At 38.4% G+C, this 13,025-nt stretch overlaps 1 protein-coding gene across 1 annotated transcript in view; it reads right to left on the bottom strand.

Annotated features, from left to right (window-relative positions):
• Positions 1–12,379, bottom strand: part of LOC145898069 (MAM and LDL-receptor class A domain-containing protein 2-like) — an 84,981-nt gene extending 72,602 nt beyond the window's left edge. The window contains exons 1-35 of the mRNA XM_082986510.1: positions 12,298–12,379; positions 11,569–11,709; positions 11,242–11,469; positions 11,030–11,164; positions 10,675–10,786; positions 10,316–10,475; positions 10,065–10,149; positions 9,494–9,801; positions 9,226–9,358; positions 8,502–8,645; positions 8,251–8,347; positions 8,033–8,152; positions 7,533–7,690; positions 7,089–7,234; positions 6,863–6,979; positions 6,623–6,799; positions 6,333–6,471; positions 6,077–6,249; positions 5,830–5,971; positions 5,367–5,544; positions 4,890–5,011; positions 4,589–4,793; positions 4,322–4,425; positions 3,928–4,154; positions 3,765–3,852; positions 3,542–3,703; positions 3,143–3,300; positions 2,889–3,081; positions 2,626–2,748; positions 2,403–2,557; positions 1,921–2,016; positions 1,627–1,747; positions 1,074–1,295; positions 537–712; positions 78–321 (exon numbers count right to left, since the gene is read on the bottom strand). Coding sequence (XP_082842636.1) covers positions 78–321; positions 537–712; positions 1,074–1,295; positions 1,627–1,747; positions 1,921–2,016; positions 2,403–2,557; positions 2,626–2,748; positions 2,889–3,081; positions 3,143–3,300; positions 3,542–3,703; positions 3,765–3,852; positions 3,928–4,154; positions 4,322–4,425; positions 4,589–4,793; positions 4,890–5,011; positions 5,367–5,544; positions 5,830–5,971; positions 6,077–6,249; positions 6,333–6,471; positions 6,623–6,799; positions 6,863–6,979; positions 7,089–7,234; positions 7,533–7,690; positions 8,033–8,152; positions 8,251–8,347; positions 8,502–8,645; positions 9,226–9,358; positions 9,494–9,801; positions 10,065–10,149; positions 10,316–10,475; positions 10,675–10,786; positions 11,030–11,164; positions 11,242–11,469; positions 11,569–11,701 — 5,281 coding nt within the window. The 5' untranslated portion in view covers positions 11,702–11,709; positions 12,298–12,379. The remainder of the gene's footprint in view (positions 1–77; positions 322–536; positions 713–1,073; positions 1,296–1,626; positions 1,748–1,920; positions 2,017–2,402; positions 2,558–2,625; positions 2,749–2,888; positions 3,082–3,142; positions 3,301–3,541; positions 3,704–3,764; positions 3,853–3,927; positions 4,155–4,321; positions 4,426–4,588; positions 4,794–4,889; positions 5,012–5,366; positions 5,545–5,829; positions 5,972–6,076; positions 6,250–6,332; positions 6,472–6,622; positions 6,800–6,862; positions 6,980–7,088; positions 7,235–7,532; positions 7,691–8,032; positions 8,153–8,250; positions 8,348–8,501; positions 8,646–9,225; positions 9,359–9,493; positions 9,802–10,064; positions 10,150–10,315; positions 10,476–10,674; positions 10,787–11,029; positions 11,165–11,241; positions 11,470–11,568; positions 11,710–12,297) is intronic.
• Positions 12,380–13,025: the final 646 nt, after the last annotated feature.

Here is a 13,025-nt window from a genome sequence, read left to right as displayed (position 1 = left end):
TCCGTCGCACTTATTTACGGTTTAATTATAACTCACAAGCAATTATGTAGCAAGAAAACAAGGATAAAATGAACTACCTTTGTCAGTTCCGAGGGTATGATCATTATTGGGACCCGTGTTAGTATTTCCATCACCTCCATTCATTTCCACCCATGGAAAATCACCTGATGGGTCACTGGTAAAAGTGCAGTCGCTGTTTTCGAATGTACAGAAGTAAGTGTCGGCTTGTGGTTGTATGGGACAAGCTCCATCCGTTAAACTAATCTCATCTATTCCGATGTCACTGAAGTAATTGGAACCTCGAACGCCTTCTATCACAACCTGTTTAAACAAATTTATTTATTCATTGAATTCAGATGTTTAAATGAAAGTACTGTTATATCAAGAAGTATCCTACTTCTGATAATGAGTGGATTTTGCAAATAATCTCCAGTGCGAATTACGAATAAAATATGTCGCCAGTTCAAGGAAACAAATTTCAACATGACGTAACCAGCTTTAAACGCCCAAAAGTTTGCTTAACATGTAACACTTACTTGATACGACTCCTCAGAAATAATATCAATAGCAGCTTCAAGCCAAACATTTCCATAATTCTTTGAACGAGTCCATAATAAGTTGCTTGGTGAGTGAATAGAAGTTTGGGAATAAACATTCAATGTTCCCATTGAACTTCCGTACATGTGAAAGAAGAATTTCAAACAATGTTGTCCTGAAATAAAAAGAAGGTTGCAGCATTGGGACATTGTGTTCAGTAATAGCTCAGTTGAATTAAGCGGTCTTCAATTAAAAATGGATAGTTTCGATCTAACTTTTGTCCTGTAAAGGGATTTTGTTTTTAATGCACAGCGTGATTCAAAGTAGCTCATTATAGTACTGATGATGAACGCAGTTAATGTTCGAAACGTCTACTCTAGTTAACATGATCAATAGAATGTGGCTTCCTATTTCAATGATTCAAAGACATAAACGAAGTATTTTGGAGAAGCCGCTGAAATAATTAAACAAAAATGTTGAAATGCGACGTATACCGTACAATGTTTTAATCAAACAATAACAAAGATCTGTTGCACCTTCAGGTTGGGGATCGCTCACATATCTTGCAACATCACCCGGGGCAGCTGGGGAAGATGTTTCGAAAAAAATAAACCACGAGGTTCCGTTGGCGCCAGTGCTTGGCCCGGAATTTTGTGTTCCAGTTGGTGTGTTTGTTCGCGTCCACTTGATGTTAGCTATTGGATCATCTGTCCACCCACACGAGTCAGTTTCAAAATCACAATCCAGGGGTTGAGGTGCTTTATAAAAGAATATTTACTGTTTTTTCTTTACACGTACGTGGCAATTATTGCATTAAATGGAATGCGGGTTAATTATACTGTATTTTGGTAGCGTGACGTCATACACCCAAAACACACATCATGACTAACGATTTCAGTAGTTTTGTTGCGGGCGCAGTATTTTCTTGTTCAATTCGAGCAGCATGTAACATGAATGTATGTACATTTGCACGTCTCTAGGATGCATCACAGTTTTATGTGTTTTGTGTTTAATATGATAATAAAATTATTGTTTTGATTATCCCTATGGCATTTTCTTGTGGGAATGAAGTTCCTGAATCCTGCTTACGAGGTAATGTGGGTGGTGGAGGAGCAGCATCTGGAGGTAATATGTTGCACGAAACTGCAGATGTCACGTCATCAATTGCAATATATCCAACGGTGTCGTTAAGCGTGGCCTGAATAACCAACTGTGGACATAGAAAAAGTAATGGCATAAAACTGCGAAATGACAGAGGAAGTGAAGTTGCTCAAAATAGGAATACTTGTTTCCTTATATTGAAGTAGGAGTTTTGCAACATTTGTAATTGGTTTTCTAGTTGCCTTGGGCGAACGGAACATTTTTTTGAATCTATATACTCACCCGAAAATCTCTGACGTAAATTACTGGAACCGATGCTTGCACCCACTGTCCCGATGTGCTTGTTGAGTATTCCCACACAGTTAAGTTGGATGGATCCTAAACACAAGATACAAAAACAACTTGTTTGGGAAGGGTTTGCATGACTCGTAAACAGTTTTTCACGGTTTAAATTCTTTTGCAACATGACTTGATACAATATTAGGGACTGATATGAAGTAAAAAAATAAATCAAAATATTCAAGAAATAAATCAAGAAATTGGCCATATTTGAAGAATTTTTTGTGTCCATCTCAAGTTTCGTATTATTTGGTCTTAAAGACATCACAGCCATGGCGGGATTGAAACCACTTTCACGAAACTAGTTGTTTAGCAACGACTCTCTCGGGGTAATACTTGAACTCACTAAATTTCTGGCTATATGTAAATCGAGTTTGATCCATTCATGGTTGAGATATCATCAAAATATAATGATCTTTCGTTACCGCATAACTTTGTAGGACTCTCAAAGTTCCAACTCCGTCACGTTCAATGTTGAACCAAAACTTGAGGCAGATGGATGTGATGAGAGCTTCACTCCACAATTCCGCATAATCACCAGTTTGAATGGAACCAGTTTTTTCAACAAACATGTAATAACCTGGTAAAGTGGTGTCACGCCAATTAATGCCTTGTATGTAATTTTAACATAACAAAATATGTAAAAACCTTTTCCACTGTGATCAGCAGCAGGTCCTGACCCAGACAAGCCCCGACTTTCAATCCAGTTAAATTTGTCGTTTGTGTCATGATTAATCCAACCACAAGTATCGTCGTCGAAACTGCATGTCACTGTAAATGGTTTGCAAATATATAGCGACACTTAAAAACTACTGTATTACCTTCTCACTGATATATACGTTAATAGCATCTTTATCTTTTCCTTGTTATATTTAGTTAATTTAAAAACAGCTAAAACAAGGAAAACTTACGCTGCTCAGGACAAGACTGTTGTAAAATAGTGACGTCGTCGATCGCGATATCACCATCGAAACTTGAACCTCGTTCCGCTTCGAACACAATAAGATAATCATATGTAGAAGGAGCATCAACCCTGGCTTTGAACCAATGGTTGCCTTGGTTACTTGCGAGCGACCAGAGAAGCGTATCAGTTTTTCCGTTTTCCTTCTGCAACCGCCAATACATGAACCTTCGGTGTTTAACAAGGAAATAATTTGTTTCTTACTGTTTGTTGGTAGAGTGACAACTTTCCAATAGTGGAGCCCAACATGTGGTAGTAGAACTCGACACAGTGGGATCCACTCTCGGCGTCAAATACGGGGGATATTAGTCTCGCCTTATCACCAGAGAGTGGTCCGCTCATTTCTCCATATAAGTAATATCCTGAAGTAAAAGTGTGATAAATAAATAAAATTGAATCCGGCAGTAAATTGGTGAAGAGGAGCAAAAGCCCAACAAAAAATCATATGAACTTGTTGTACGATATCAATGTCCGTCTAAATGGTTTTTCCTGGTGTAGTTCAAAGATGATAAAATATATTGAGTCATTACAGTAATCAGACTCAATCTTGGGAGCCGTTAAAAAACCTGAAACTTACAACAGTCGTCCAGCAACTCAACTCACCCTCGGCAGTTTGATATGTGTGGTCTGTTGAAGGTCCCGTGTTGGTTGATGAAGTTGAACCTTTTTGCCAACTCCAGTCAAACTCATCATTTGGATATTGATCTTGAACGTATGAACATAAAGAAGCAGACTGGAAATCGCATGTATGAATTTGACCAGCAACTGAAAAAACATCAAGTTTAGACGGAAATATAAAAAACATAATTACGCAACAAAAACGTGCCTGGTTTGCATTCTCCATCCACCAGCGTTACGTCATCAATGGCCATGTTACTTGTGGCAGTCTTACCAGCAACAGCTTGGAAAGCAATCTACAAATTTGGCAATACCCAATGCTTATTATTTTCCTACCATTGTGCCACTGCATGTAGCAGAAAGATTTTTACCTGAAAATCGACATCTAGGTCTAACTGAAGGTTGGCTGTTTGCCATCTTCCACTTTGGTGACCTGTTCTTCTCCAGATCGAACTTCCCAAAGTTGGTCGAGTTTTAGTGTGAATGCTCAGTTCGCCCATTCCTTCGCCGTACATGTGGTACCAGAACCGGAGACATTTAGTTGTTTTTTGTCCGTTTAACTGTTTAAGCGGACCTAGGAGAACAGCCACATCTCCTTCTGCAACAAATATATGCTTTGAGATAACAAAAAATTTAAAGTACCCAAAAAATACACTAAAAACGTAGTTTTCCATTATACGCAGTTCATGGTTTTGTTACTCCTTTGTTGTGGCATTGGAACAAAGCAATGTAAGTTTAGGGGCAAGTATTGTTAAGTAAACTAACCTTTCGAAGTAGTGGAATCGATATAGAGATAATATCCTGCAGTTGTTCCGGTTGTATGATCTGATTCTGGTCCTGTGTCTGGTGTTGGATCGTTTCCCTTTTGTCTTAAACAACGAACAGTAAAAACCACAAAAATCGAAATCTTGCCATATTTTTTCTCACCAACTAAAACCAATCAGCAACAAACTGTTTAAAACCTAATTACATGACATATGGTTTCCATGACAACAACAAATAAACAGGCTAACAGTAATGAACAACTTCTACCTGAGCCATGATATGCCGAAAGTTGTGTCTGTGTACCAGTTACATATATCATTGTCGAATGTGCAATCGGAAGTGCCATTGGTAACAGGAGGTATTGTGGCTACTGGTTCGGCTGTTGTCTTGCCTACATCTGGTGGAGTGGCCTCTACTGGGCTCACATCACAGTAGTTGGTTTCAAATGCGATGTCATCAATTGCAATGATGGCTGGTAAGTATTATATATTAATGGATTAAGTCAAAAACAATTATGTTATGGTAAGTTCAGAAATTTAAACAGTGGATTTTGAAGAATTCTGCATACCATTGTTTCCACCCGAAGAAGTTGCTTCAAAGATAATTTTTCTGTGGTAGCTGCTTACAATCGGCAAAGTTGCCCTTAACCAGTTCGGTGTTTGATCCCCAGTCAGTTCCCACAAGATGTACCTTGATCACAAGTCAAGGTAAAAAAATAGTGATTTTGGTAACAAGCGATTTTACAAACTTTGTTAGATGCACTTATCTTTTAACTGATTTTATAGCACTTTCCTGGCAAGTTAGTAGGGATGATCAATTTTAAAGGAAATATAATGCTAGAGTAAATTGAATCCAAAATACCGAATCCAACTCTGTTTGTTTTAGCTGAACTATCATGGCCTTATTTATAAGTCATAAAGCTTGCAAAAATGGTTTAAATCAGCATTTCAAACTCGTATGTTTAGGATTAGATTCCCGGATTCGTTATTGTGAATTGTCCATCCCTACGGGCAAGAACCTTGAATGAATTGTGTCGTTTTTTCACCTGGCATCAGAGTTGACACTTTCCACAACAACTGCAAGGTTTCCTACATCGGAGCCGGTCATGAAATACCAAAAACTCACACAACCTGGACTGGATGGAGATGGTGAAAGCGACTCACTTGAGTATTGAGCAACACTTCCAGGCACCAAATCAAACATATCAGCATTCAAATACGTCCCTGAATAAAAAAATAAAATCAGACCGGTAACAAGGTATAATGGCTTCGCAGTCAAGGCATTGCGTTTTCCTTTTTTTCCTGATAAGCCGGAGCGAGACCTGAAAACTAGTAAAGTCAGTCACATAAACCACACTGGTTACAGTAGTGTGAAAATGATCGTACTTTGTGTTTGTTTTACCACCATAACATAACAAAGTAAGAACTGAAGCAAAAGCGACAATTAAGTTGAAATTAAATTTGATAGAAATAACTAATTAAGCATTACAGCAGATTCAAATAACCAACCTTTATCACTAAGCGTTGTATGATCCTTCGTGGGACCTCTCCCTTCGTTAACATACCTTCCTTGTTCTTCACTCCAATCAAAATTGTCGGATAAAGGAACATTATACCAAAGGCAAGGTTCAGGATGTTCAAAATCACATACCTTCAAAGAAACACAATTATTGGGTGTACACTAAATCAACAGAATTCGACGAGAAGAACGTGTCCAACTACGAATAATAACTCGTTTAGATACAAACATAATTACCTCGTTACACGGTCCGTCAACTAAAAGCAAATCATCGATTGCAATATCACCGAAATAATTTGTGCCCACAGTAGCCTCGATCATAATTGCGAAATCTTCTGGAGAGGTGATAGTAGCCTGTCCCAACATCCAATTATCACCCTGGTTACCTTCACGGTACCATATGGGAAGACCTGGTTGAAAGTTATCCAACGAAAAGTTTACGTAGCATTGTTATTTTTTAACATTCATGACAGAGAGCAGTTAAATTTTGTACCGATGTTGATGCCGTGCGTTAAGGTGATTGACAGTGATCCGATGGTGGTGCCGTACATGTGATAGTAGAACTGAAAACACTTGCTGTCTGCGGAGCCTGAGTACGTGGGGGAATATAACCTCGCCGTATCTCCAACCACCTAAAGATGCATTTATTTTCAAACCTTTGTTTGGCAATAGGCACGTGTTCTAAATGTGTGTGGAGTCAAGTAAGTAACACACTACATACGATTTCAGTATAATTGGATGTAATAAAGCAAAAGTTACGTGATTATATTCATACAAAATTACCCTTGGGCTTGATGTTTCGATATAGAGATAGTGTCCCAAAGCTGTTTGCAGGGAGTGATCATACGGAGGTCCCGTTGATGATGATCCTGTGCTTCCCGTCTTCCACGTCCACAGGAAATCAGCTCCGCCATCTCCTTCCCATCCACATAAACTTGTTTCCAAGTCGCATAGTGGACTCTGTAGCAAAACTTTTCAATAGAAAACGATTTCTGGTTGCAAAAAAAATCAAAATAAACCTACAGGAGGACAATTTCCATCAGTAATTGTGACGTCATCTATCGCCAAGTCGGATAAATCACCACCTCCAGCCTGAGCTTCCAAAACGATTCGGTAAGGACTCGTCGATTCAATGTTAATCTAAAAGAAGCGATCTTGGAACCAAGTTTCGAAAGAGTATCGATATTTTTTGCACAGTGGCAATATTCCATTATAAGAGCGCATAACAAATTAAAACAAATTTCCGAACCTCCCCAAATCTCCACCATCTTCCCTGAGCTCCGTGGCGCGACCAGGTTGGCTGATCAGGTAACAGGTCGGTATATTGAACGTACATATTAATTGCCCCTGCATTTGCTCCATGCATGTGATACCAGAAAGAAACACACTTTGTGCCTGTACAAGAAACAATGATAAACGATCTTTTTATTTCCAAATTTTATGGAATTCCTTCACATTTCACAAAAAATATCCAGCAGGTTTCACAAATGTTGACGTTTGGTGAACAAACTGATGTCAATTGCCACAAACTCTCATATTAAAATACCATTACAAATATAATCCAACCAACTACTGGCAGCATTTTCAGCAAATCTTTTACACATTAGATGACCAGTTTTTACGATTGTAGTACGTACATGCCCGCGGAAAAAGTGAGAGGACTTTCCTGTTAAACACTAAAATACTTCTTTACCTCCGATCGTCTCTACCAAGGGACTGATCAGTTGTGCTGTGTTGCCCGGAACGTTGGGATAGGAACTTTCGAAAAACATGTAATATCCTTCAACGCAATCCATGCGAAATCCCGAAATATGCAACTCCTGATCTACTACTACGTCTGTTTCATTGGACCTTTAAGATTTGTATGAGTACTTTAGTTTAATTTTGCACAGCGTTTAGAAAAAAATGAAAATAGGTTTTGCAGTTACCTATGTGCTCAAATAGTGTAAAAAACAAAAACTGTCTCAATTATTTGAACACAAAACTGTACGAAAAAGAATTTACAAAACCAGGTTTTATTCCTTTTAATGGAATGACTCATTTACAACTTATATTAAAATATGAACTAGAAAGGAAACACTTTGGAAACATAAACGTTTATGTAAAAGGAAAACGTGATACAAATTATTTAAAAAAAAGCAAAACGAGCTTGAATTGATCATGTTTATATGACAGTTTATTTATTTTTCCTACCTTCCGTAACAGTATCCCGAGTACACTGTGGTAATCGCATTTTCATGAAAACAGTAAGCTGCGCAAAGGGGTTGCAGGGCACATTCGTATTCGCACTTGTCAATTTCACTGTCTAAAAATCTAACATAAACAAACAAGGTTTGGAATAACGCATGAAAGACATAATATTGGTAACACATACTTTTACTCCCTTTATTCCCACAACCACAGTAACTTACTTGCCGAAGTTCCAGATGTTCGGAGGGTCGTGAAAATCAGGAGTTGGAACAATACCGTAGACAACATTTATTTTGTCCATACGATTAAAACATACATCTAAGGCAAAGAAAAATGATTTATAATGTGAAATACTTTAAAAAAAGGAAAAGAAAAAGCTGTTACATATGAAAAATTACTAATATACATTAATTCGTAAAAAGCTCAAGCACTCATACAGTGCCGTGTTAATGCAAATACGGTGTCAACGTACTCCCATGCGTGTGGTCTCCTTCAGGTCCAGTATGTTCCGAATCAGTTGATCCTTTATGGCGAACCCAGTCTGTATCATCCCCATCTCTTACGTTAGTCCAACCACACACACTGACTTCAAAGTCGCAATCAAATGGACCAAGGTCTAGGAAACAAATATGATGTTATCAAGTCACACCAGTGCAATCAGGTGGCTGATGACGATTTTGTCGCAAACTGCTGCTCACTATTCATTATTGGAACATCAAACAAGGTGTTTTGAAGAAGTTTAAAGGTCATGTATGACCAAATAAACAATTAACATCATAACAACGATGAAATAAACGTAAAATGTTTTGAAGTACATTTATTTCGGAGTTTCCTAAATGTTGAGTCGCGACACACCAAGTGCGCCGTTCTAATGTTGTTGCGGCATCGCAAGTTTACTTTCAAGTTTTATTAAATCCATTTCCATGTCAAACTGCGCGGCCTTGTAATTGTTGCAGTGGAAATTCGAATTTGTGTTTAAAAAAGTTCAACGCTTTTTGGATGCCTCGGCATAATGTTTCGCTGGAAAAAAAAACTTATTTGAATACAAAAGTAGTTTGTGTCGTTATACCCCCTTCACTTTTTCATGCCAAACCAAATCCCTTTGAAAGATTTTGTCTTGTGACAAAGTTTGACAGCAAACACTGATAAAAGTCGAAAATTTGCTTCAAATCCAAAAACTGTGGAAAAAATCTTACTATCGGTGAGCTGAAAGCTTGAGTCGTCATGCATTGTTTGAGTGCTGTCATCTAGTGCTATCATAAGTCTGAAGTTCGTGTCATGACGAATGTAGTGGTTTGGATAATTGAGAGATTCATATACCGTGTATCCCTGCACAAAGAACATAAACGATAAACGCATGTCATGGGGCGGTTTGCGAGAACAACTCACAAAACAACTTTCTAGTTTATTCATTTGGACTTTTCCTTGTGCTGCACTGCAAGTTCAATCAAAACGCCGGCTTACCTTGTTAAACAAATCTTCACGAGGAATGAAACTGGCGTCATTGGTGTAGAGATCTGCTTGATCCTTGGGGTCCAAATACAAATAGTAGTTTCTGTGACGGAGGTAGTAAAAAGGTTGCGATTCCGATTCAAACGAAACAGATCCTGGGGTTCCCGTCAGCCCAGGCGACACCATAAGAAACCTTTCTCCACCAGAATCAGTTAAATATGCCTCGTTGGCATTTTGAATGTCGAAAGCATAATTTGGCAAGTTGTAGGAATATACGAGGTAAGGTCCGCTGCGCTGAAGAATTGCATCAACTGGTTGACCTGAAGAGTAAATGTTTCGAATATTTCGTGACGTCACAAAACAACTGTGGCAATTAAATTAACGATGGGAAGCAGCAAGGTTTTAGTGGTAAGACATGGAGTGTTATGTAAAACTACGCCGGTTTTCACTGGATTGTCAAAAAAAAAATAATCCTGAACAAGATGTATTGAACTGTACTTTTGTTTTTAAGCAAAAGGTGCCAAACCATAGTTTAAATGTGAATAACCAACGAAGTATAATAACATATCGAGCATTTTCGTGCCTGTGCAGTTTTCTTCGGAAGTGCTGATATCATCAATAGCAAGAGCACCGATGTCTCCGATTCCAAATCGCGCCTCGAAATCAATCTATGTACAAAATACAGAAGCCCAAAGAGTGACGTGTTGCTTCAACAACAAAAGATTAGGAAAGAAGGAACTTACACGTTAAACATCCAAATTACCATAATTTATGTTTATTTAAAAATTTATGTTATATTCATTTCTGACATCTATGTTTGCGTCACAATCATACCCGAAAATTGTTGCTTGTACTGTTGACTGAAACTTCACCCATGTGCCACGTGTCACCTTGATCTCCTGACATTTGCCATATTCGTGTGCGTTTTGCCCAGTTGTCTGACGTTTGGTAAAACACTTCGATGGCACCAATGTCCTTACCACTTATGTAATACCTTCGACAAAAATTTCTTACTTTAGCAGCCATTATGAGGTACAATAATTTTGTTTAGCTCATAGCTAATCTCGGAAGGTAGGCAAGTGCAGCAATATGCTATAAAACAGCAAACTATTAAAAATGGTAATGCTTTACAATAGCTCCACTTCCAAACGTAAAGTGCTACAAAATGGATATACAATATTAACTCATCTCACCAAAACTTAAGGCACAAATTGACGTCTTGCGATGTGGAACTAAATAGTGCTGATGTAATACGAGCAACATCACCAGGTTTTCGAAGATCCGGTAAAGCGTACATATACTGGCCTGCAAACAAAAGAAAAGTCTTCCACCTCGTCACCACTACACGAGTTCCGCACAACATACGACCAGCAAAACATTTTGATATGTACCTCACGTATTTTGAAAATATTTTACATCGAACTGTACAAGAAACCTGTGCAGTACAGCGTAATCTGACCTTTCGCAATAGTTATCGAAAACAATCAAATCTTTGTTTCGAAACAATTCGCATGGCTTAGCTGAAGCTTTCAATAAATGTTAACAAACCCAAGGAAGTTCCGATTGTGTTATCGGTCGAAGGTCCACCAGGCACAGTTGTACCACTTCCCACCGTCCATTCAAAATCTGCTGATCTGTCTGATGCCCAAAAGCAAAGATTTCCGGTTTCAAAGGTACAAGCACCTAAAAGAAAAATAGTTTACGATAAAGTTTTTCAAATAGTTAAATTAAAAAAAGTTTAATAAAAGTAATGTTCTTACTCATTGGTGGACATGGTTGGTCGGAAATGGTGACGTCGTCAATAGCAAGGTCACTTTGGTATGTGGTGCCAAGCTCTCCTTCGAAAACAGCTTCCCACTGATCTGTCGTTTGACCGGATGGAACGTTTACCGCACCTGCGTACCACCTCTTTTCCTGGTCTCCACCTACGGACCATGTTGGAGCGGGAAGGGGAGCACCTTTTTTTCTCACGTAAACATTAAGCGTCCCTGTCGAAGGTATTAGCTTCAGCTATACAAATTCCGTATGATATACTTACAACATCATATTCTCGAATAAAGAAAAAATAGGGAGTGTGTCGCACATACCCATTCCAGCACCGTACATATGATACCAAAACCATGTACAGCTTCCCGCCGATGTGAAAGCTTTTGACGTTGTTATAAGCTTGGACTTAGCACCCGGCGTAACACCCGCACCGCTAGTGGCCTCAGTGTACATGTAGTAACCTGCAAAAAATACCATACTAGCATATACGAGCTTACTTCTATATCTGGCGTATTTTTTGGTGTGTCAACTTGTTTAAATTGCCTCGCGTTTGTAACACAATTTTTTGTACTCGTTTGCGTTTGCAAAGTCACATTTTCTACTGTTGTCCTTTTAAGTTCTAAAATCATAGCTTTATAACATATAAAATACAAGATATTTCAAAGTGCGAATGTGTGCGAATAAAATAAATACATTAACTGTAGATTACGAAACAATACAAAAATTATGCGAAGTTGGACGTTGGATCTTCGTAGTTGTATTCGCTATTAGCGTTGTGTACGTTCAACACAATATCACAATCAACCCAATTTTGGCCATAGCATTTTATCGCCGACGATCATTTAACTTTCCCCAATCGGTGAGAATGCATTGACGCGTGACGATTGAACAAAACCTGATCTTTCAATATCAATAGCTAACTACTGTGGCCAGTGCAAAAAACATCTGCAGTCTGCAATGCCAAATTATAAAAAGCTCAAATTAGGAATGGGTTGTTCACTGAAGTTCAGTTGATTTTAATTAAAGGACGCAGAGTTTTAAATGCTTACCTGCAGTTGTTCCAAGTGTGTGATCAACATCAGGCCCGGTGTCAACCGATCCTGTTGCGCCTTTAAATCTTGTCCATTGTAAAACGTTGCTAGGATCAGGAGTGAGACAATTGTCGTCAATTTCAAAATCGCAGGTCACGTCTATAAGTACAAATATTGGAGCATTGAACTACATCTACATCAGTTTCTTAAATCAGGGGTCCGCAAATGGTGAGTCGCGAACCTACTGTAGGTCGCTAGAGTGTCCATTTTGGGTCGCAAAAAATTACATACAACGACACACTTTTGTTTCTTGTCAATTACACACGATTTACGGTACAAAAGGCGTTTACGTTTGCATCGCTCACATTTGCAAATGTCCCAATGGTCACGGCACAGTTATATTATGTTGAGTTTAACGCAAACAGAAATGATTGGCAGAAACTTGTACAACATCACATTTAGAAAAAGGAATTGTTGTGTTATAGGCCGATAGTGTTGAACCGAAACCATACAAAAAAAACCTTTGTAATATTACAGATGTTAGAAAAAAATCTGGTTTATCACGTTGAAAGGTCAAAATTAGTGCTGAAAAATTTGTTATGATTTGCGGAAAGTTTCAACACTTACCGGTGGATGAGCTGGATTTGATCAACATCAGTGCAACCAAGGCGACTATGAAAATAGATATCTCGCCTGGCCGCATTTTTCCTTTTCTTCGTGATAATCCCAGTTTCTTGATTTTTCAG

Source organism: Ascidia mentula, chromosome 4, assembly GCF_947561715.1.
Source record: "Ascidia mentula chromosome 4, kaAscMent1.1, whole genome shotgun sequence".
Classification (NCBI taxonomy): Eukaryota; Metazoa; Chordata; class Ascidiacea; order Phlebobranchia; family Ascidiidae; genus Ascidia; species Ascidia mentula.
Note: the sequence above shows the minus strand (reverse complement) of the source record. Positions and strands in the feature narration are given on the sequence as shown.